A 22726-nucleotide genomic window follows, 5' to 3' on the forward strand; every position below is an offset into this window, starting at 1 on the left:
TTCAGCAATTCGGCTTTTTCGAGAGAAGCCAGAGATCTGGAGGGGTTTTATGCAAACTCTTTATGCTTTTAAATATTGGCTCAAAATTTTTTTTGCAAAACCATATCAGACAAACAAAAATTGTGCATCAGATACAAGGAACAGCTTGGAGGCCACCAGATTTCAGCCCTTGGCTGAGATGATTTTGTCTCTGTATTCACCCCGATTGATAAATAATTGGTCCCAAAAGCCTCTAAAAAGTGGATTGGCCCTTGCAAATAAAATGTACTGTCTGTAGTTATACGTGACCTTTCATTTTAAGGATATTCACGTGAAAATTCCATCCTGGGAAGGAAATAAAGGAACACAGAATCATACACCATCAAATGAGCATGCATGAGGTGGGGGCAGGGGCAGGGATGGAGGAATATGTGGGTCCTTCGTCTAGCTCAGCATCTGGTGGGTTCAGGCGAGCTCACACAGAGGTCAAGATCTGAAAAAGACAAAAGATGGAAGACAATCTTCCGGGCCTCTTCAAGCAAGAAGAAGGGCACACCATGAGAAATGGCACTCGGGCCTGCAGGCAAGGGGGACACGCCCTTGTCTACCCAGCTCAGCGAGTCCCCAGCAACAGACAAAGGAGGAGAAAGCACAGTGCTTCCCACCTGCTCCAGAGTCCTTCTGAGCTGCATTCTCCTGCCAGCACCATCCGCTCACTAGCAGGGCAAGTCGCTTCATCTCTGAGCCTCAGATTCTTGCTCTGCATAATGGGGATAACTGTCCCCACCTCAAAAGACCATTGTGAGGGTCTGAACAGCCTCAACAGTTGAGATCCTGGGTGTAAAGCCCTTAGGACAACTCCTGGCCCCAAATATTCAGTGACTGGTTTCATTAGGAAGGCCTGGACACTGGAAAGAGTGGGGACCTGGGATCCAAGAGGGTAGGAAAATCTCACTATCCTTGAGATTTTAAGGATGTGGTCCACACCTGTTACTTCCAAAGCTTTCAACAATAATAACAAGCTGACATTTGCTGAATGCTATTAGGTGCCCAAATGTGAGCGGAACATTTTAGATGGACCATCTCATCATATCATTCTAGCTACTTCAGAAGAGGAGACAATCATTACCCCCATTTAACAGATTAGAAAACTAATGCCCTCAGTCGGTGGTGTCCAATATGGTGGCCACCGGCCACATTAATTAACATTAAAGACAATTAAAAATTCAGTTCATCAGTCACATGAACTAATCACAATTCAAGTGCCCAAGAGCTCCCTGGGTCTGGTGGCCACTGCATCAGCACAGATATAAAATATTTCCAACATTGCAGAAAGTTCTGCTGGATAGCACCAGTCTAAAAGGTAACATGACTCGGCCAAGGTGACTGAGCTAATGAGTGGCAGAGCTGAAAGAGGATCCAACTGAGCATAGAACCATATTCTTAACAACCCACTTGGACAGCATCAGAAATTCTCTGCGCCTTCCTCCAACACATATTCATTGGGGGCTTACTATGTGCCGGGCACAGGCAAAAACCCGCTGTGCAGGGGGCTGGCTTCTGGCCAGTAAGGGGCAGGGGGCAGGGGGCCGGGGGCCATCTCCAGTCACCTCCAAGACTTCCTTGCGCACATCGACGATCCGGAACCAGTGCCGGAGCTGGGGGAAGCCGTCCAACTCGGCATTGCGCTCCTGAAGGGCCACCTTCTTTTTGCAGGACAGCTGACGGCTGAAGTACTTCACCAGCTTGCTCTGCAGAGACACAGATGAGGACAGAGGACGGGTCTCAGAGGCACGGCCAAGGGAGGATAAACAAGAATCTCCCCACTGCCCCCTCCCCGCCCGAAACCCATCCAACGCCTATGTTAAAGACTGGTTTAACTGCAGGGAGGAGGGGCACACAGGAGTGTCACTTTATTGGGGGACCTTTGGGCTGCAATCACGTACATTTCCACTGCATAGATCCTTGGACCCAGAGATTCCACTTCTAGGAACTCACTTAGAGATGCCATCCTGGGCAAGAGGACTATAAAAGAATATTTCTTACAGATTGGCAAAAGATTGAAAACACTCTGAGGGTCCATCAGCAGGAGACTCATAAATGCAGGTACACAAGGGAACTCTATGCAGCTATAAAATAAAATGAGGAAGCGTGCTATGTACTCATACAGAACAATCTCCAAGATACATTGTTACATAAAAATGCTCTCCCATGCATGTGGGCAATGTCTACATTTATGTATCTTTGTAAATGCAGACACTCTCTGGGAGGATTTCTAATAACCTAGGGAAGGGAAGAGTGGGGTGAGGAAGAGGGGTGGAAGAAACATTTTTGTTTGTTTTTACTTTAATTTTTAATTAAAGCAGAGTCAACATACAATATTATATTAGTATCAAGTGCACAACCTAATGATTCAACAATTATATACATTATGCTGTGCTCACTACCAGAAGCAGATAAGCATAGTGACATTTGTCACCGTACAAAGTTATTACAATGGTATTGACTATATTCCCAATGCTGTACTTTTCAGGGGAGGAAGAGGTGCAAACTTCCAGTTATAGAATAAATAAGTCACAGAGATTAAAAGTACAGCAGAGAAACATTTCATTGAAATCCTTTTGTACTACATGAATCTTACATGCAAATATTCACAAATTCACGAATACTTATAGGATGAGATGGACATGAACTCATGCTATGGAGAGATGCCACGACACAAGAAAGGAAAACTAGTTATGTAAAAACTAACATTTGGCACACCTCTCTCACTTACAATGTATTTCTAAGGACAGTGCTCCTGTAGGGTTTTATACTAAAGAAATAATTAAGAATATTCACAAAGCTTTGCTCTAAATTGAAAAGAGCCACGAAAAATTGGAAACAATCCAACTCTTCAACAATAGGGGATGATGTAAGTACATTACAATATAGCTCTATGATGGCATATCATTAAAAATAATGTATAAAATATGTATAATATTTATAATGTACAAATCATGCATTAAAAATGTATAAAACTATATGTGTAGAGATGCACAGAAAAAGCCTTGGGAGGGTATATGACAAAATATGAGCAGTAGTTATCTCTGCTAGTAAGATTATAGGTGATTAAGATTACTCAGATTAATAATTATAATTAAGATTATTAATGAGATTATTAATAAATATTAAGATTATTGATAGAGATTTTTTCTATTTGCTTCTCTACAGCAAAATTAGAAAATATGAAGTATATGTATTACCTGCTTATTAATGCAAAAAATGTTTAGATGGCCTTGGCAAAATTTCTTTAACACCGATACTATCCAGTGTCACCAAGAATGAGAGAAACCATTGAGAATGCCACTGGAAGGCATTGATTTTTGTCTCAATGTTTTAATAGTCTCACTTCTAGGAATCCACCCTACAGAAATACTTATATATGTGTGTACATGGGAATAAAGGCCTGGCTCGTTACTGCACCACAATAATTTTAAAGACTTGAAAAGGTAGATTGAAACATATTGACTCGGGAAAATCTCCAAGATTTTCATCTTCAGTGAAAAAGCAATCTGCAAAGACAGCATATACTATGATTACATTTATATTTTTAAAACTCTGTGTGTGTTGAAGTGCCTAGCTGGCTCAGTCCGATGAGTGCATGGCTCTTGATCTCAAGGGTTGTGGGTTTGAGCCCCATGTTGGGTGTAGAGATGACTTAAAAATAAAATCTGGAAAACCATGTTTAAAACGGTACATTAACCGAGGGGTGCCCAGGGGGTGCAGTTGGTTAGGTGTCCGACTCTTGGCTTCAGCTTAGATCGTGATCTCTGGGTGGTGAGACTGAGCCCCATGTGGGGCTCTGCGCTCAGCACAGAGTCTGCTTAAGACTCTCTCTCCATCTCCTTCTGCTCCTCCCCACCCCCTGCTCTCTCTCAAATAAATAAATAAAATCTTTTTAAAAATAAAAAAATAAAAAGGTCCATTAACTGAAAAATTAAGTATGAATGAATTACAGCACATCCATAGGATGGAATACTGTGTGAACTTTCAAAAACAAGGTAGATTTAGATATGAAAACTGTCTCCAACAGTTACCACTCTCTCTCTCTCTCTCTATTCTAGTAAGTTTCAGGACAAAAGAGGTCTCAGAATTATAACTTTCTTTGCCGCACAGAAAAGAAACCCCTGCAATTAACAGCAAAATGGATCGCTCAGACCCTGAGATCATGTCACCTATTACTGGCAGTAAGCATGCCCAGCAGGCTTGCTCCTTTGCACTGATTTAAGTTGAGGGCTTATTAGTAATTGCAAAAATAGAAGAGCACAATATAGAACCAGAGAAAGAGGACTCTACTGTAAAGTCTTTAATTTTTTTTTTTTCCATGCCCGTGTGTTGGAGTAAGAGGCGGTGTCAGGGAGGGGCTAGGACCTTGGGCACCAGAATCAGGCTAACCTGGGCTCCGGTATCCACTGCGCTCCTCAGCAGCCAAAGGACCTCAAGCAAGTTTCAAAACTGCTCTGAACCTCGGTTTCCTCACCTGGAAAGTGAAGGTTCAAGTGTACCTACTTCACAGGATTGTGGGGAGAGTTAAAAGGGATTATTCATGCAAAGCGGTGCTGAATGCGTAGCAACAGTGCTGATTTTGCGCTCCATAAACTCACAAGCATCTGCCACAGTTTCCTGGGAGGGGTTATGCCCCAAATTTACTAACTCTCAGTACCAGAAAAAGTCTTTCTGATAAATTAAAATTAATCTCTTTCAAAATACGTATTCTTTAAAGATCAAATGTATCCTTTCTCCAATGTTTAAAATATACAAAGTTATACTGCAAAGAAAGGTACTTTTAGTTGGGTTAAACTAAAAACTGTCTTCCTAACTCATTATTTAAATCCTGATTCTGAAATTCACAGGATTTAAATCTAAGCAACTTACAGAAATTGCTTAAAAGGAATACATGCTTACTTTATTAACTATATCTATAAATTTGGGATTTTTGCTAACTGGCCTTCCTCAAGCTTTTCACCTAAATAAATACAGTTTTACTCTTCATTATTTTATGCCTTTATGTGCCCGTGTTGGATTTCAAATATGGCGAAAGAAATAAGAATGTGGTTTCTTGACATAAATAAAAACGATAAAAACAATGTGGTTTCTTGACTTAAAGAAAGAAACAAAGAAAGCAACATCATGTCTTTCATACCTTTATTTTTTTAAGTTTTTATTTAAGTAATCTCTACACCCAGCGTGGGGCTTGAACTCACAACCCCAAGATCAAGAGTCACACGCTCCACCAACTGAGCCAGCTAAGTGCCCCAGTCTCTCATATTTTTGATTAAGCATTCATTGTCACAGAAGACTGAAAAACCAGACTGAGCCCTGATGCTGAATGGCAGGAGCCAGGGAGCCATGTCACAACCCCGCTCAAACACCCATTCTTGAATAGCAGATCTCCCAAGTGTGGGTCACACTGATAACTTGAGGCATGGCATTGAGTGACAACGGGTCGCATAGTAAGCATGTTCTCTGTCCAAATCTCTCTTCAGCTATCTGACCATATATCAAGGAGACAGTCTCTGTCCAGTGATGCTATGTCTTTAACACCTAGCATGTTCTGATCTCTGTAACAGAGAGCAGGACATAGACTCATAGCCTTGGGCAGGTAACAATAGTGAGCACAGTGTAATATGACACCACTTTTTTGTTTGTTGTTTTTTTTAAAGATTTTATTTATTTGTCAGAGAGAGAGAGAGAGAGAGAACACAAGCAGGGGGGAGTGGCAGAGGGAGAGGGAGAAGCAGGTTCCCCGCTGAGCAAGGAGACAGTCGGGACTCGATCCCAGGACCCTGAGATCATGACCTGAGCTGAAGGCATCCCATGATACTACTGTTTTTGTTGTGTTGATTTTCTTTTTTTTTTTTTAAGATTTTATTTATTCATTTGAGAGAGAGAGAGAGAGAGAGACAGAGAGAACACAAGCAGAGGGAGAGAGAGAAGCAGACTCCCCGCTGAGCTGGCAGTCTGATGCGGGGCTGGATCCCAGAACCTGGAGATCATGACCTGAGCCGAAGGCAGAGGCTTAACCATCTGAGCCACCCAGGTGCCCCTGTTGTGTTAATTTTCTTGATTGCCTTCCATTCATGGCAAAGTGATACTAGTTTTCCATTATAATAGTTGTATAATGTTTATTTTTAAATACATGTATGTTTTTAAAAATTGAGTGGGTTTAAAGAACATACACATGGGGCGCCTGGGTGGCTCAGATGGTTAAGCGTCCGCCTTCGGCTCAGATCGTGATCTCCACGTCCTGGAATCGAGCCCTGCATTGTTGGGCTCCCAGTTCAGTGGGGAGTCTGCTTCTCCCTCTCCCTCTGCCTCTCCCCTGCTTGTGCTCTCTCTGTCTCTCTCTCTCTCTCAAATGAATAAATATTTTTAAAAAAGAACATACACAGATACAGCAAAAAGCACAATGGTGGGGTCAAACTAATGAGTTGGGGAAACACTGTTCTATAGAATAACATTCAAATTCAGACATTATTCAGGGCTCAGCTGTAGTCCATTTCTCCTTCCTTACCTCTTTCATTTCCATGCAATTCCCTAAACACATCACCTCAAATGTCCCCCCTCTATGATTTTGTTCAGGTCCCCCATCTAGAAGTCATTTCTATACCCACCTGTGGTAGATTGTAAAGATACCCCGATTCCTTTATGCCTCCTGCCTCCATACCCTTTGCAATGTGCCCTTACAATTAACTCACAAACGAGGCAGAGTCTGTGCCCACAACCCTCCAATTGGTTGTGAAAGTTTCTCACCTCAGCCAATAGAAAAAGGCTTTGCATGGTTCTACTTGCTGCCTTGGATCTGCCATATCCATGGGAATGTGTCCAGGCTGGTCAGTTAATCAACCGAAGGAGGACGGACCAGGGAGAGCAAAGCCAAGTCTTCCCCAACATCCCAGACAAAGCCAGCCATCTCAGCTCAGGCAAAAGCCAAGTGTTCCCAGGCTGTTGGCTGTGAGTGAACCCAGCCAAGATCAGAAGAGCCAGGAATCTGCAACTGATCCCCAGATGCATGGTCAACAAATGTTTATGTTGTCTGCAACTAAGGTTTTGTGGTCGTTTGTTACGGAGCATTACTGGGATGCACAGCTAACTGATACACCACCCCATCAACTCCTAGAAATCTGATTTTTTTCTCCAAAGTTCATCTCAAATGTCACCTTCTCCAGCAAGAACTTATCAAATCTTCCCTCGCATTTTATTTTTACCTACTCCATTATAACATTTATCACAGTTTTTTCTTGCATTATAATTGGCTAGTAACGAAGACACTGGATATCTTAAAGGGCTGAGGAGCCCTTTCTAGATTTGGAAGCATCAATGAAACAAGAACAATAGTAGAAATAAAAGTACCATTATTGAGCACTTCCATGTGCCAAGCCCACGCTGAAGGGCTACCACGCATCATGTCAATATACCCACACATCCCCAGGGGCTAGATGCTGTTGAGATCTACATTTTACAGATGGAGAAATTCGGCACAGAGAAGTTAAGCGATTTGTTCACGATCACACAGCTAGTAAGTAGAGAGCTAGGATTCAAACCCAATCTGACTCCAAGGCCGCAATACTGCAGAAAGGATAACTTTATTTTAATGTTAATTATTTAATGAGCACATGTATACCTTTTCCTTGTGGAAAAAGCTAGACCATTTCGGATAAGGCCAAAGCTCCCTTTGTCCACTCAAACTAATGCTGGTCCTCTTCTCCCTGGACATAATGGAGGTAATCACTGAGACTAGTTTGGTGTCCATATTTCCAGACCTTTTTCTATGCCTCTATGCATTTCCATACGTGTGTGTGTGTGTGTAAACTTTGCAGCATAGGTGGATGTGTAGGGTTGTTTTTTTTCCCACATAAATTGTATCTTACTTTTTTCACCCAGTAGCAAGCCTGGAGCATCTTTCCCTGATAGTTCCTACAGATCTAACTCATTCCTTTTAATCTTCTGCATGAGGGATTCCTTTGATACCAGGGTCAAAAGCCCATGATGTGAACGGTTCTGTGATATCTGCTGGGGGCATCTTTGTCGGCTATGATAGAGCATTTTCAGGAATAACAGCCCCGAGAGCAGCCACCATTTACTAAATATTTGCAATGAGCCTGGGGCAGTGGGACAATTGCTTTGAATGTGTCTGTTCATTTTTAATCCATGAGACAATGTTGGCTGTGAGACTGGTATTCTGAGCCTATTCTGTGAACGAGAACCCTGAGGTGTTGAGAGGTTAAATCACATACCCAGATCCACAAAACTACTGAAGCTGGGGAGCCAGGGCAGGAGCCCAAATCTCCCTCCCTTTACCAGGGTGCTGCACTGAGTTGCTCACAGGTCCTTCCCACTGAACTGGAAATCCAAAGTCGGGTGTGGACCCCTCACTCATCTTGGGAAGGCTTCCAGGGATTGTGGGAGAAGTGAGTTTCTAAATTCCAGTTCCGAGGCTTTGGCGAGTCATGTCCGCTCCCTGAGCCTCTCCTTTCTCATCTGTAAAATGGGCATATACCACCACCTCCTGCCAAGGCATCACAGGAGATGCTGTCTGTGCAGAAGGCAGGCTGAGCCCTCATCCGACACAAACACCATGTCCTGACTGTCTGTGGAAGGAATGCTTGAATTCTGGGAGGTGTTTTCAGTGTCACCCAGAGACTGGACCTACACCTGCCTGGGACCAAGAATCAAGGGGCACCCCCACTATGATGCCTTAGGAACGGGGGAGAGAGAGACGGGTTCGAGAAGCAGATGGAGTAGGGAAGAGAGGCAAGGAGGGAAGCCACAGGACTGGGGCTTCCCCTCAAGGCAAATGGGAACAAGAGTCGCTTTTCGGGGACAAGAGCATGGCTAATCTGAGCAGGGAAAAACCCAGAAACCTGCCCTGAGTGTGAAGCTGGACTAGGCAGAAGTCATGCAATACTTCCCAAATGGGACGTATTCCTCTGGGAATCAGCAGCTCACCCACAGGGTCCCCAAGATTTGTGGTGTCGAATAATCATGGCTCTCAGCCAACAGGGGTTCTCCCCAAGCCAAATGCCATGAGAAACACTTTTTATGAATCGTCTTTACTCTGCACCGCCACTTGATGATGTAGGTCTAATTACTGCCCCATTTAGAGTTTAGAAAAGGTTAAATTGCATCTCTGGGTTATCATAGGTGAGATTTACTTGCTTATTTCTGTGCATGTATATCTTATCACCTTTCCATAAGCTTGAATTACTTATAGGATAATTAGTTACAAACCTCATGAAAATCAGACATTTACCAACAATAAAGACATGTGGGACATGGCCAATGTCAGCCACCTCATTAAATAAGTTCTAGATTTTTACTGCATTCATTTTTAATCCATTCAACAATGCTAGCTGGGAACAGTGCATATAGACACCATGTATATGAAGTTTACATGAAATCATGCATATAAAGCACTTAAACAATACCTGATATATACATGATATATATCTCTCATATATATGATATGTACATTGTCAACCATTTCATTAAATATGTATATAAAAGTTTATGTATAGCCCTATATTATACATTTGATAATTATATATAACTGAACTATATTTTTCATATAGTTCATATAATGATAATTATATATAACTAATATAATATAACATATATACTTAGTATATATTTTATAATAGTAAGTATAGAGTATATATAGTATATACATATAGTATTTTATATATAGATATATAATATCAGGTATTCTGCTAAACATTACATATACATTATTTCATTTAACCTTCACAACCCCAGAGATATCCCCATTTTACAGATGAGGAGACTGAGGGCCATAGAGCTTTAGCTGCTCTCCAAGGTATCAGATAATTTTACATATAAGCTTCCTCTTTCCCCCATTCCCTGACCATAAGAATCATCTGGAATCGTTTCTCGGCCTTTTGGCTAATATCAAGTGAAGAATCATCTGGAGGTGTCTGTTCAAAAATCAACTTTCCAGGCCCATCCCCTAGGAAGCCTGATTCAGTGAATCTGGGGAAGACCCAAGAATTCATAAAAACACAAGCACGCCAATGTCACTGAGTGTCAGGCAAGGGAGAAACATCCATCTACTGTCTAAATGATGGAATGAAAGCAGTTTGTTTCTTTGACAAGCTTAAGTAAGCATCGGGATCCTTGGACAATAAAACCAGGGCAGAAACCTAGTTCTGGAAGCCGGTGTGGCACCTGGGCGAACAGCCCCCTTCCAGGGCGGTGGGCTCCCGTGGGCAGCAGGCATTCACTGTGCGACTCCAAGGGACAAGACCCTGTCCAGGGCCCTGGGAATTCAAAGAGCACTCTACACCCCGTCCAGGCCTGCAGGGGCTCCCAGTGGGGCAGACGGGACAGACGAGCAAACACAAATCATGAGGCCAGATGAGAGGAGCCAGAATGAAGAGCAGCCAGGCTTCGGCACAGGCACCAAGGATGCAAAATTAAGAGAACAGTTTCGTAGAGAACAACTTGCCATGATTACAGGATGATAATGATGGGAGTTCTATGCTTATTCTAGGAGAAGTAAGGCCTGCCATTCATTCATTTACTGTGTGTATGTGCACGCGTGCATGTGTGTGCATGCTTGCGTGTGTGTGTGTGTGTGTGTGTGTGTTTTAAGGTGCTTTCTAAATACCAAGAGGGAGGGTTACAAAATCAATTACACATTCTAGGGCAGGGCTATTCAGCTCTTCTAGTGTAGCCTGAAGACATGTGCTCTGAAGGCTGTGAAGGCCAGGCTCCTTCAGATTAGTACAGAAATTGAGAGCATTTAGTTACTTTGATAGCTATTGGACAGAGTGCTTTTCTGTCCGTTGAATCTAATATCGTCAAAGTGAGGCTTGCATTTTGTTTGGATATTTCGGTCCCCTTCATTTTTTCACTAAATTGTTTTATCATATTTCACAAAAGCAATGGCTACAAAGTGCCAGGAAAACAAAAAAGCTGATTCTTCAACCCAGAGGGTATGAGAGGCACTGACCTCCACACTCAGGGAATTTCAGTGATGAAGCTGAATCCCCTACGTCACTAAATAAATTACTTTCCACAATGTTTTCACGGATACTGCCTTATAAGAGAGCACCACAGCAATGCTGAAGTGGGTGTTAGTTTGTTATTGGCATGCTACAGATGGGAAACTGAGGTTCAGGGCCACTGGAATCCCGCCCCAGTTCACACGACTAAAGCAGCACCAGGTCAGGATTTAAACTCAGGGCCTGATTACCAGTCATGTGCCTTCTTAGCGATAGCTCTCTGCAGAAGCAGAGGGTCCAAACAGCCTAGAGGTCAAGGTTGAGAAGCACAATTGGAAATGGGTCTTTGCATGTCCTCACCCTGCCAGGTGTCCTAATTTATTTTTAGGTCACCCTCAATTCAAGTCCATGCAGAGCTGAACTGCAAAAGGTCCAAAGGTTCCACCTTCAGGTGAAGAAACACAGGGCTCCTGGAAATAGCACATCCATGCTGAGCCCACCACCCACCCTTGCCTTGCCCTGCCCGGGTGCAAAATAAGGTCTCTGGACCTGGGGTCTGAAGGGATCCCAGGAGTCTTGAGAGAGGAGACCAAGAAATGTAGTTCTCCAACTCCACACCAGGGGGCAGCCTGGCACCTTCCACTGCAGATGGAAAAATTTTCAGACCCTCCTGGATCTGAGCATCCTCAGTGCCTTATTACTGTACTCTGTATTAGCATGATGGTAAATTTAGCAGCATAAACAACAAAAAAAAAGTTTAAAGTCAAGACATGTGACAGAGCTATAAATAATCATGTCTGAAATCTCTAATGTGAAATGGGGAACCTTTCACTTAGAATCTAAACCAAGATAAACCCTGGGACCCATGGGCAAGCCCCTGGCGTTCGGTTTGCTGAGCCCCAAACCATCACTGCTTAGGTGCTATTTTGTTTTAATTTTTTTTAAGTAATCTCTACATCCAACATGGGGCTCGAACTCACGACCCCAGGATCAAGAGTCACATGCTCTTCTGACTGAGCCAGCCAGGTGCCCCCTAGGTGCTATTTAAAAAAAAAAAAAAAAAAGCTAAAGCAGAGTGTATGAAAGCTGGAAGGGAGGGCAGGGCAGATTGAGGATATTCTAAGTGATCTTTCACAAATCATCTCTCCTGTAAACCCCATGGCAATGTCAAGGGGAGGGTCTCCTCTCCCACCCATTTTACACATGAGGAAACTGAGGCTCAGAAATGTGGCATAACTGGCCTTACAATCCCACGGATGACGAGGCAGACTCCACAGCGCCCTGTCCCCCCCTCAGGGCTGCCTGTCTGCAAACACCCCACTATCACTACCTGCGGGCAGGCAGGCACCGGCTAGCAGCAGAGAGCTGAAGCCACGAACCCACAGCGCCCCCGCCTCTGTGCTTCTTCCCGCTGCCCAGAGCTCTCTCCTCCGGCTGCAGGCACAAATGGCACTCTCCTAGCCTTCGGTGCCACCCCTTCCCAACCGCCCCCCCGCCGTGTCACCATCACACCACCCTGCTTTTTTCCTCAGTAGCACTTATCCTTAGCCCACAAATGATCCTGTTGATCGGTTTCCATGGTTACACCCCCCATCAGCACCATCACACACACCCCCATCAGAATGCCAGCTCCAGAGAGCACCACGGGCTTGGCCCCCAGCAGGCACAGCGGTGTCCCCGGGACATTTTTCTGGGTGGTTCATCAGGGTTGGGGGGAGGGCCAGGCCCCTCCCAGGACGTCCCAACCCGTTTTCCAGTGGGCGCTGCTCGTTCAAAACCGGGGCCCCCCACCCCCGGCTCTGCGGCCAAGGCTCTGCGTTCCCCGGGCTGCAGCGGGGCCCAGCCAGGCGCCCCGACGCCTTCCCGCGGTTGCCAGGGCGACCATTGTCATAACATCCCTGGCGCTCGGCGGGGCCAGCTGACAGTGGAGAGAATGATTTGACTCGCTAACGTCTCAAGTAACAGGCCGATTTGCATCCACAGGCAAATTCCCAGCTGAGGGCTGGAGGCCTGGGAGATGGCACTCTTCCTCCTCTCCCTACCCCAGATCCGTTAGGGTGGCATCCCTCAGGCTGAAGCAGACAGGACCCACCAGTCTGGGCTGTCCCCCAGGGGTGCTGGAACCAAGCCCACTCCTTCAGAAAAATGCCCACAGTACGTGGCTTGGGGGTAAAGCCCTCAAGGCTGCTGGTGGCTTTTCCTTTTCTTTACATTATTATTGCTAATGAATATGACAAACAATGGGGGGGGGAGTTTCACTGATTTAATGAGCACTTACTAGATGCCAGGTCCTCCCCTGGTAACTTTCTCACATAGTCCATCACTATAATTTTAATATTTATGCTATAACAAAACATGTTAGAATACAGTAGTATATCTATATACTGTATAATATATATTTGGACATAAATCATAGATAGGAATTCATAGACATATAATACATTATACAATCAGAAATATAATAGTATGTATACTATATAGTATATATTTCTAATGATAAAACTGACATTTGCTGATCCTTCTTATATGCTAGCCTACGCCTACTGTTTCACTACGTCATTAGGTTACTAATGATGCTGTTACCAATACGCTATTACATAATAATATAGTCATAAACATAATCATAGCTAAGTTTTACTGAGCACTTACTATGTGCCAAGCATTGTGCTAAGTGCTTCATTAATATTTTATTACATACACACACGAAGGGCTAAGAGCCCAATTACCCCCATTATGAAGATGAGAAATGAGAGACTCAAGAGTAACAAAGCAACTTGTCTGAAAGTCACATGGAAAACAAGCGAGGCCCGAAATTGCCCCCCGAACCTGTCCCGTTCCTTATTTCCACACCACAGGTTAAAGTGGTCCAACACAGCTTGCAGCAGAACCCCCTTGGGACGGTGTTAAAAATACACATGCTGAGCCCCTGCTTCCCCCAACCCACACATGCGGAATCAAATACTCTTGGGGACAGGGGGCTTCTCATTTCTTTTAAACAAGATCCCCAGGTAGTTCTGACAAAGGCAAAAAGTCCAGAACCACTGGCTTCGGGGTTTTTGATCACTCATTACCACTACAGTGCCAATTAGGTGATCTGATTAAATTAATGAGTCTTGAGGGGTTGAAATTCCAGAGAGGGCGGGTTCAAGTGATGTACGTAGTACCAACAATCCTAAAAAGGAGGAGGAGCAGCAGGAGAAAAATAAAATGCAGGGTCCCCTAAGGCAAACTTAGGTTGGCCACAGGTGTAACCAATCCCAGCCTTTTTGGAACGAGGAGGGCCTGCGTGATAAATAATAACATGTGTTTTGTCCAGGGCTGACTTTAGGGGAGCAAAGCCAATATGTTGCCTTATTATCCACTGCCTGAACTATAGGAAAAGTAGAACTAAGACCCCAGAAATGAAGACCAGACACATCAAGGGGAAAAAACACAAAACCCATATGCACTAAAAGTAAGTCTCTTTGGGGCAACTTCTTCACTTTGACCATGGAAGCCTGCTCTGTCCAGACCCACACTGCTCAATAGACCAGCCACTCAGCACATGCGGCTATGTACAGGGAAATTAAAATGAACTAAAATTACACAAATATTTAACACAGTGAATAAACAGGACTAGGGCATCTTATGGGCACCACTGACCAAAAATCCAGAAAACAGAAAAAAAAAAAAAATTCAGAAAGCATCCCTCACAGTCATTATGTGATGTCAGACAATCAGAGAATTCAACCCCCCAAAAATGTCATTAGAATTTGAGCTTAGGATTGTGTGAGACAAACTAGTTTCCTGAATGGGTTAGCACCTTTAAGTTCTGGGAAAATCTAGGATGAATAATAGACATATTTAAGATAATTAAAACCTATAGTATTACTATTTGAATTAAAGAGTCCGTGCCTTTAGAGTATTTATTTTCTATTCTCTTAAGGTTTTAAATAATTTGGCCAGTTAGAGTAAGAATTCACCTTTCTGGTTTGAAACGTGTAATTGAATAACTGATTTAGACGTGCATTTGACATTGAAATTGTATTCAATTTATGTACACTATTAGGAAGTGGCTTAAGGCCCAGCATATTTGTAAGTTTGATTTTTTAGATTTCTATGCACTATATAAATAGTTGGGAAGGCTTGTCTGTCAACAGAGCACTTTAAAGAAATTCCTGTATATCAAATTTATAAATACAGTTTACATTGTTTGGCGATGTTTAATTCACTACAGTTGTCAGTGGAAGCAAATATAATACAAAATCCCCTGTATGTGATTGCAGAAATTTGCTAGACTGACACGAACAGAATAATACTGTATATACACTGAATTAAAAGCACAAGCGGAGGGGCGCCTTGGTGACTCAGTCGGTTGGGCAACCAGCTCTTGGTTTTGGCTCAGGTCATGATCTCAGGGTCCTGGGATCAAGTCCCACATCGGACTCCTTGCTCAGCAGGGAGCCTGCTTCTCCCTCTGCCTGCCGCTCCCCCTGCTTGTGTTCTCTCTAAGTAAATAAAGAAAATCTTAAGAAAAAAAGATTTGCAACATTGCCTCAATGTAAAACGCAGGTGCAGGCTCCCCAAGGACATGGGGGATAGGTATATATGAAGCCGATTTGAGTGGGAGAGTTAGAGAACAGAACAGGGAATACTGGCTGTGAAATTTACCCCAGAATGAAGAGAGTCCATTAAATCCTTCAGGAGGAAGCACAAAGGCCATAAACGCATCCACTAACCCTTCTCCATTTTATTTTATAAGGATATAAGGATTTTTGCCAAATTCTCAATATTACGGTCACCCTGACCCCCGCTCAATACTGAGTAGCTTCAGATGGAAATCAGGGAGTGGTTCAAGTGATTTTGATTTTTTTTCCCCAGTTGATAAATTTCGCACACACAGGAAAAGATTCTGACCCCAAAATACAGCTGGAAAATTTCAAGTTAGCCGGAAAGTGGTCCAGCCAAGATGAACCATACATCACTATACCCTTTGAATGCACGGGTGATGAAAGACTAAAATCAAAGGCAGGGGCCCGGCTTTCAACTCCCTGCTCAGCAATTAAGTTGCTATGGGACCTCTCATGGACTCGTTTTTCTATCCATTAAATGAGAGGTTAAAAAAGGGTTGCTCTCCAGAGTGACTCCAAGTTCAAAAATTCCAGGATTATTCTTATAGGTGACACCAATGGGGGAAGGGCAAAAGTATCCTTTGTAGGTTTACGCTAGTCTCAGCCTTGCTGGGCAAGGAGAAGCATGTTTGCATGTCTCTGTGCTGCACCTGGGACCTTGGCAACAGTGTTCAGAAGAGAACATTCGCCAGGCAGGTGGGGCTCAGGGTTGGGGTGTGAGCCTCCTGGTTTTGCATTGCAAGCAAAAAAACCTCCAAGCAGGGAGGCTCTCACACACATTCCTACCATGGATCAGCAAAGGGAAATCATAGAGCAAGAAGAGTTCCAAGCTGGGAGTTGTTCAGAAGACCAGCTTCCCGTCTGGCTCTCTCCTGAACAAACTGATAGAACCTCACTCAGCCAATCACTTAAGCCAGCACTGTCCAGTAGAACTTTCTGTGATGGTGGCAGTGTTCTACATCTGTGCTGTCCAAGATGGTAGCCAGTGGTCCCATGTGGCTGCTGAGTCCCTGAAATGTGGCTACTGCTTGTAACTGAGGAGCTGAATTCAAAGTTGTATTTAATATTCATTAATGTAGCTTTAAATAGCCACAAGCAACTGACCAGTGGCTACCATCTTGGAAGTAAGATGTAACCTTTTCTCCATGGCATTTCTTCTCCCCATTTTCCTCCCCCTCAGCAAAAAGCCATACCTAATCCCTTCTATTCTCCAGGTGTGTTTAGGGGTTGAATAAAGGGATGACTACAAAGAGCTAAGGATTTGCTGAGAGAAGGTCCCTCCAGAGGTGTGAGGTGGTTCTGCCAAGCTGAGCTTGGGGCATTCTCCCACTCAGATCTTGTTGCAGTCATGGACAAAGGCCCAAGGTCCTGAGAATGTCACCCAAGACCTTCCTTTCCCATGGCCTCAATGCTTTCCATTTATCCCCAAAAGATGCATTCCATAGATTCCCAGGGCACACTGAGTACCATCCAAATGCCTTACCCTGGTCTGCGGGGCCCTGGCCACTTCTCCCCTATTATGAACCCCACAACCCCTTACTCCAAGTCCACAAGAAGACCCACTGAATGAAACTGTGGGAGTGACACGGCAATGAGTTCTTCACAAGGTGATTCTGATGCACATTCTGGCTCGAGGGCACCTGCTCTAGACCCTTCTGTACTTCTGATCTGACCTCCCTGCCTTTTGACCTCCTGTTTATCCTTCAAGTTCAAGCTCAAATGCTCACTCTCCCTGGAAGCTCTCTCTCTTCCCCACCCAAAAGTATACCTTACCACCCTCACCACCTAAACCACAGTGTTTATGCTTGCCACCTATAATATATTGTCTGTATTAGGGTTATTTATATTCATTTCCTAATTCCCCCACCAGATTTTACGTATTGAAGGGGAGGGGGCCTTGTCTTTGTCATCTTTGAATTCTCCCTGCTATGAACATAGTGGTTGCCCCCTGGGAAATCATTAATCCATACAATGGATTCATGAATGAATGAAGGCTGTGCTCACATGAAGAAATGAAAGGCCTTCTCCATGCACAAAACCCACAGCTGCCTCATGGGTCCTGGGTTTGGATTCCCAGCCTGGACTCCCGATTACTTTTTTTGTTTTGTTTGTTTTGGCTTGTTTGGGGGTGCAGAGGGGGTTTGGTGAAAAAGAGATACAAACACAAGAGATTGGCAACTCCAACCATCTGCTACTAACCTAGCAATGAGGTTGTTGACAGGAGAGAGAAGTGAAAAGCTACTTTCCACAGAGAAAGAGAGAGAGAGAGAGATTCTTTTCCTCTTGTGCCCCTTTTTATATGGTAACCATGCTACCACTGTGCCCCGCCCCCCCAGCCCCTGCTGTCCCTTTCCTCCAAGTGTCTCCACAGCTAAGAAATGGGGACAGCAGGCTCCATGCTTCGGGCTCTTTATGTATCTTCTCTCAAACCTACAAAGTTGGCCTCACTGCCAATATGAGGAAAAGAAGAAGTCAGTGGACTTGCTTGGCACTAAGTCTAGCTGGGCAGTGGCACAGCTGACCCTGGGGCCATCTGGCTCCGAAGCTGCAGTTCTTCCACAAGCCATGGCAGCCAGTTGAGTTGGTAAGAGATGGAACCAGAGGCCGAGGTTGTGGATTCAAGTCCAGCAAGGTCAATTAGGGACTATGCATCTTAGAATAATTCGTATCATTTAAGGTCGTGACAACAGAGAGAACAGGAGACTGAATAGCTTAGGGGGCCCCAGCCTCTGTACCACAATCCTATTCAGGGCCCTGTAAGGGGATGTTGTAGTATCCTGTGCACATTTACAGAGGACACATATTTCCCTGAAATCCCACAGGCAGCTACAGGCCTCAGAAGGAAAACACCTCTAAAAGGCAACTCTAAAACGCCAGACCACTTAAAGAGGAAAGCACCTTGCAGCTCCCAACAAGTCCCCTCTCTCAAGGAGCTCGGAACGTAGAGAAGTGAAGAGGTAGATGCACAGCTCCTTCACCTGATTGTAGGGAGTAGTGGGTGCCACAGTAGAGACACAAGCAAGGTGCTCCAAGGATGGAGAGATGATGTCTGGGAAGGACAATCTGGGATAATTCTCTGGAGGAGGTGACATCCAAAACAGGCCTTGACAGATACTTACAATTTCCTGTGTTCCAAATCACTATTCAATTGTCCACTACACACCCACAAACATACCCACACTGGCTTCCACGTGAGCAGAAAGGAATCTTGTGTGGATTGGAGGTTGAATTAGATGAGTCTTAAGGTTCCGTTCAACCCTGGAATCCCATGATTTCAGAGATCTGACCTAACTATTCTTCTGTCCACTGATGCATCCATGCAACCATTCATCCACCATCTGCCCATCCACCCATCCATCTACCCATCCATCCATCCATACAACTATCCATCCACCATCTGTCCATCCACCCACCCATCCATTTGTGCAATCATCCATCCACCATCTGTCCATCCACTCATCCATCCACCCACCCATCAATCCATGCAACCATCCATCCACCATCTGTCCATCCACCCATCCATCTACCCATGCAACCATCTGTCCATCCACCCATCCATCCACCCATCCATCTATCCATGCAACCATCCATCTACCATCTGTCCATCCACCCATCCATGCATCCATGCAACCATCTATCCATCATATAAGCATTTCACTCATGGTACTTGCTTAGCACCACATAACGAAAACACAGGGAAGCCAGGATTGACTCCCATTTTGAACATGAATGACATCATAGTGGGCACATCATGCTATGTATAGCTGTTACATCCAAGTGATATAAATTTCTATTACTACTCTTAATAATAAGGTTCGTTTATAACCAAACACATAGAATAAGATAAAGTTTTCAAGTGCTTCTCATAGTATCTGGCACATAGACGACAATGAATAAATAGCCGATTTCAAGGAAGTGCCAACCACCATGCTAAGGCCTGGAATAAAATAGTCAACAAGGCATACTTGATCGCGGCTCTTATGGAACTTGTATTTTTGTGGGAAAAAGAGATGACAAGTAAACATAAATAAGATAACCACAGATTGTGATAAATGCTATGGTTTCAACAAAGAGCTTAGAGCTCATAACAGGGAAGGATGGTTTGTTAGCTGGACCAGCCTAAGAAGTCTCCCTACAGAGGAGGCCAGGTGTCCACACACAGCACATACAAAGGTTCCGAGGTGGGAAAGCACTTGGCATGTTTCAAGAACTGAGAGCTGGAACATCATGGGTGAAAGAAAAAGGAGATGAGGTCAAAGATACAAGCAGGAGCCAGCTCATGTAGGTCCTATTACAGTCATGGCAAGGAGGTGGATTTCAATCCTATGCGGTGGGGAATTGCAGAAGTTTTGTAAGTGTGGAGTAACATTATTTAATAAAATGGGTAAAAAATCTCATTTGTCCTGCAAAGCAACTTCGTGAGAGATGCTTCTGGCCAACGTCATCATCATGCCCATTTTACAAAGGGAGAAAGCGAGGCACCAGTTGATCCTGTTCAAGACCTGCAATTCTGTAACCCACCCAGCTAGCCATCTGGGCCTCCTCCTGCCTCTAAACGGTGAAGCCCCTCCCACAGATGACACCTCTGCACAATCCTCAATCCCACAGCAAAATAACACAACAAAAGAGAGAAGAAAAGAAAGCATGAGACCAAGGATGAAGAGAAATCCTGTCTCCAGCGAGGCCTCTGCACAACGTTCATTCATAAGCATGGACTTGAGCTGGGATGGACATTATGAGCTCTGTATCAGAGAGGCAAAACTCTCAACTATGCCAGCTTCCGCTAGAACTAATTTCAGGAATTTCTGAAATTCCATTACTTGGCGTGGTGGGCAGGGGGAGCCATCTCAGCATCCTGACGGCCAGCCAGGCCACATCTTCAGTTTCACCAAAAGGTGATAATCAGAAGAGATGTCATCCAAAACGCTGTCTCCAGCTGAGGAAGCACACCATCTTCTATTTCTGGAGGTTGTGCACTTTGTTGTACCTTTACAAAAAATAATCTAGCGAGAATGATCAAAAATGCAACTTATATATTCTCTGGCCTCTGCAGCTATTGTAGATTGAGTAGAAAGGAGAAATGTCAAAGGGCTACACGGAATAGATCTCTGGACAGCCCAGCTTGAGGAAGGCGGCCCTAGAACTCATCTCACTTCTCTGTCACCCTCTTCGCTACCATCTGCTCTAGTCCTTCTCTTTACATTAAGCCCCCCAGCAATGAAGGGGGGAAGAGGCCACCATAGCATCCGCCACGGAGAAAACATGCACATCACTAAGGCCCTTCTGTCCTCCTTCACGGGGTGCAGTAGGTAATGGCAAAGGAGGCCCCTACTGGGAGCAGGGAGGACAGGTCCCAGCTAGGTATCCTTGGACACATGACCTACGTGGGCCTTGGATTCCACCACGATGGGCATGATCACCACAGCCCTGGTGGATGCAGACAGGGAAGCCCAGGCTCAGCGAAGCAAAATGATTCCTTCAGGCTGACCCAGCTAAGAGGTGGCACAGCTGGATTGAGAATCTGGGTCTTTACGAAGAAGGTTGTAGTCGTCATTGCTGCCCCTATTTCATGAGTGTTCACCACACGCTGGGCATCGTGCTAGGCACTTGACATATGTGCCTCATATAACATGCACAACAACCCTATGAAGTAAGTATGATGATTCATCACACTGATGAAGTGGACAGAGAGGTGAGACAGTTTGCCCAAGATCACACAGCCAGGAAAGGTGGAGCAAGGAAATGAAAACAGAAGGTCTAGCTCAGGGCCCAGGCACCTAACCATTAGGCAACCCTGCCAGGGTTCTCTCTGGGGAAAAAGTGTTTGTGTGTATGCATGTGTGTACATTACATATAGGATATACCTATCATCACACATGCATGTATACATATGATATATAATATACACATTATAGTCGGGGTGCCTGGGTGGGTCAGTGGGTTAAGCGTCTGCCTTTGGCTCAGGTCATGATCCCAGGGGCCTGGGATCGAGCCCTGTGTCATGCTCCTTGCTCAGCGGGAAATCTGTCTCTCCCTCTCCCTCTGCCTCTCCCCCCTGCTCGTGCTCTATCTCTAATAACCAAATAAAATCTTTAAATATATATATATACACACACATATTATAGTATACATATATACATTTATATAATATACATACATTATATATAATTTACGCACACATATAGATATGTGTAAGTAATTATTATATATATCCTTTTTCTTTGCTATATGTATTTTATGTCATAAACATCTACTATCCGGGTTATTAAAAAAAAATAGGTCATCCCCTAGGATAGAGAAAGAATATCTTGTCTTCTAAGAAGAGGCAGAGATTGGGGAGGCTGCCCATGATGTTTACAGGAAGGCCCACTTTGGTCAAAATCCAATACACACAGGGCACCATGTATAAGGGCCAGTGACCAATTCCTAAGAATCCAACCTATCAGTGGGATGCTCTGTTTTAGGAAACAAAGACCTTATTTTTTTTTTTTTAAGACTTTATTTATTCGAGAGAGAGAGAGAGAAAGCATGAGCGAGAGTGAGAGAGAGCATGAGCAGGGGGAGGGGCAGAGGGAGAAGCAGACTCCCCGCTGAGCAGGGAGCCCAACTCAGGACTCGATCCCAGGACCCCGAGATCATGACCTGAACCGAAGGCAGACACTTAACAGGCTGAGCCACCCAGACGCCCTTAAAGACCTTATTGAAAGTAGCTTCAAAGATTTATCTTTTAGTTACAGAGCAAGAAGTCCAGAAGCACAGTGGCTGCCAGGCGTGGTCCATTCAGTGGCTTATGGCTGATATCAAGGACCCAACGTACAAGGTAAAATGACTTCTCTCCTATGGGCACAAAACAGCTGCAGCAACTCCAACTTGACAAAAAAGTGCACAGCATTCTCTCCAGTGCATCTCTGAATGAGACAAACCTTTGCCAGGAACCCTCCTCCATGACACTCCTGCCGGATGAGGAGGGCCATTTGGCTATGGTCAACCAATCACTGCAAGGAGAATGCCATTGGCTTATACCAGTCCTGAGTGAACTGTTTCAGGGCGTGCTACTCAGATAAACCCAAACGAAATCGGAGTAGGATTCAGGAAGCAAGGAGGAAGGTGTATGGCTTTGGAAAGACAAGT

General features: G+C 44.4%; 1 protein-coding gene across 1 annotated transcript in view; it reads right to left on the reverse strand.

The window, feature by feature from the left end:
• The window catches only part of KSR2 (kinase suppressor of ras 2), a 467494-nt gene that overhangs the window by 338966 nt on the left and 105802 nt on the right, over positions 1-22726 (reverse strand). Inside the window, exon 7 of the mRNA XM_064577689.1 lies at positions 1590-1730. Within this exon, the coding sequence (XP_064433759.1) occupies positions 1590-1730 (141 nt within the window). The remainder of the gene's footprint in view (positions 1-1589; positions 1731-22726) is intronic.

Source organism: Mirounga angustirostris, unplaced genomic scaffold, assembly GCF_029215605.1.
Source record: "Mirounga angustirostris isolate CCGP_5_RB_7025 unplaced genomic scaffold, mMirAng1.0.hap1 SCAF_14, whole genome shotgun sequence".
Taxonomy (NCBI): domain Eukaryota; kingdom Metazoa; phylum Chordata; class Mammalia; order Carnivora; family Phocidae; genus Mirounga; species Mirounga angustirostris.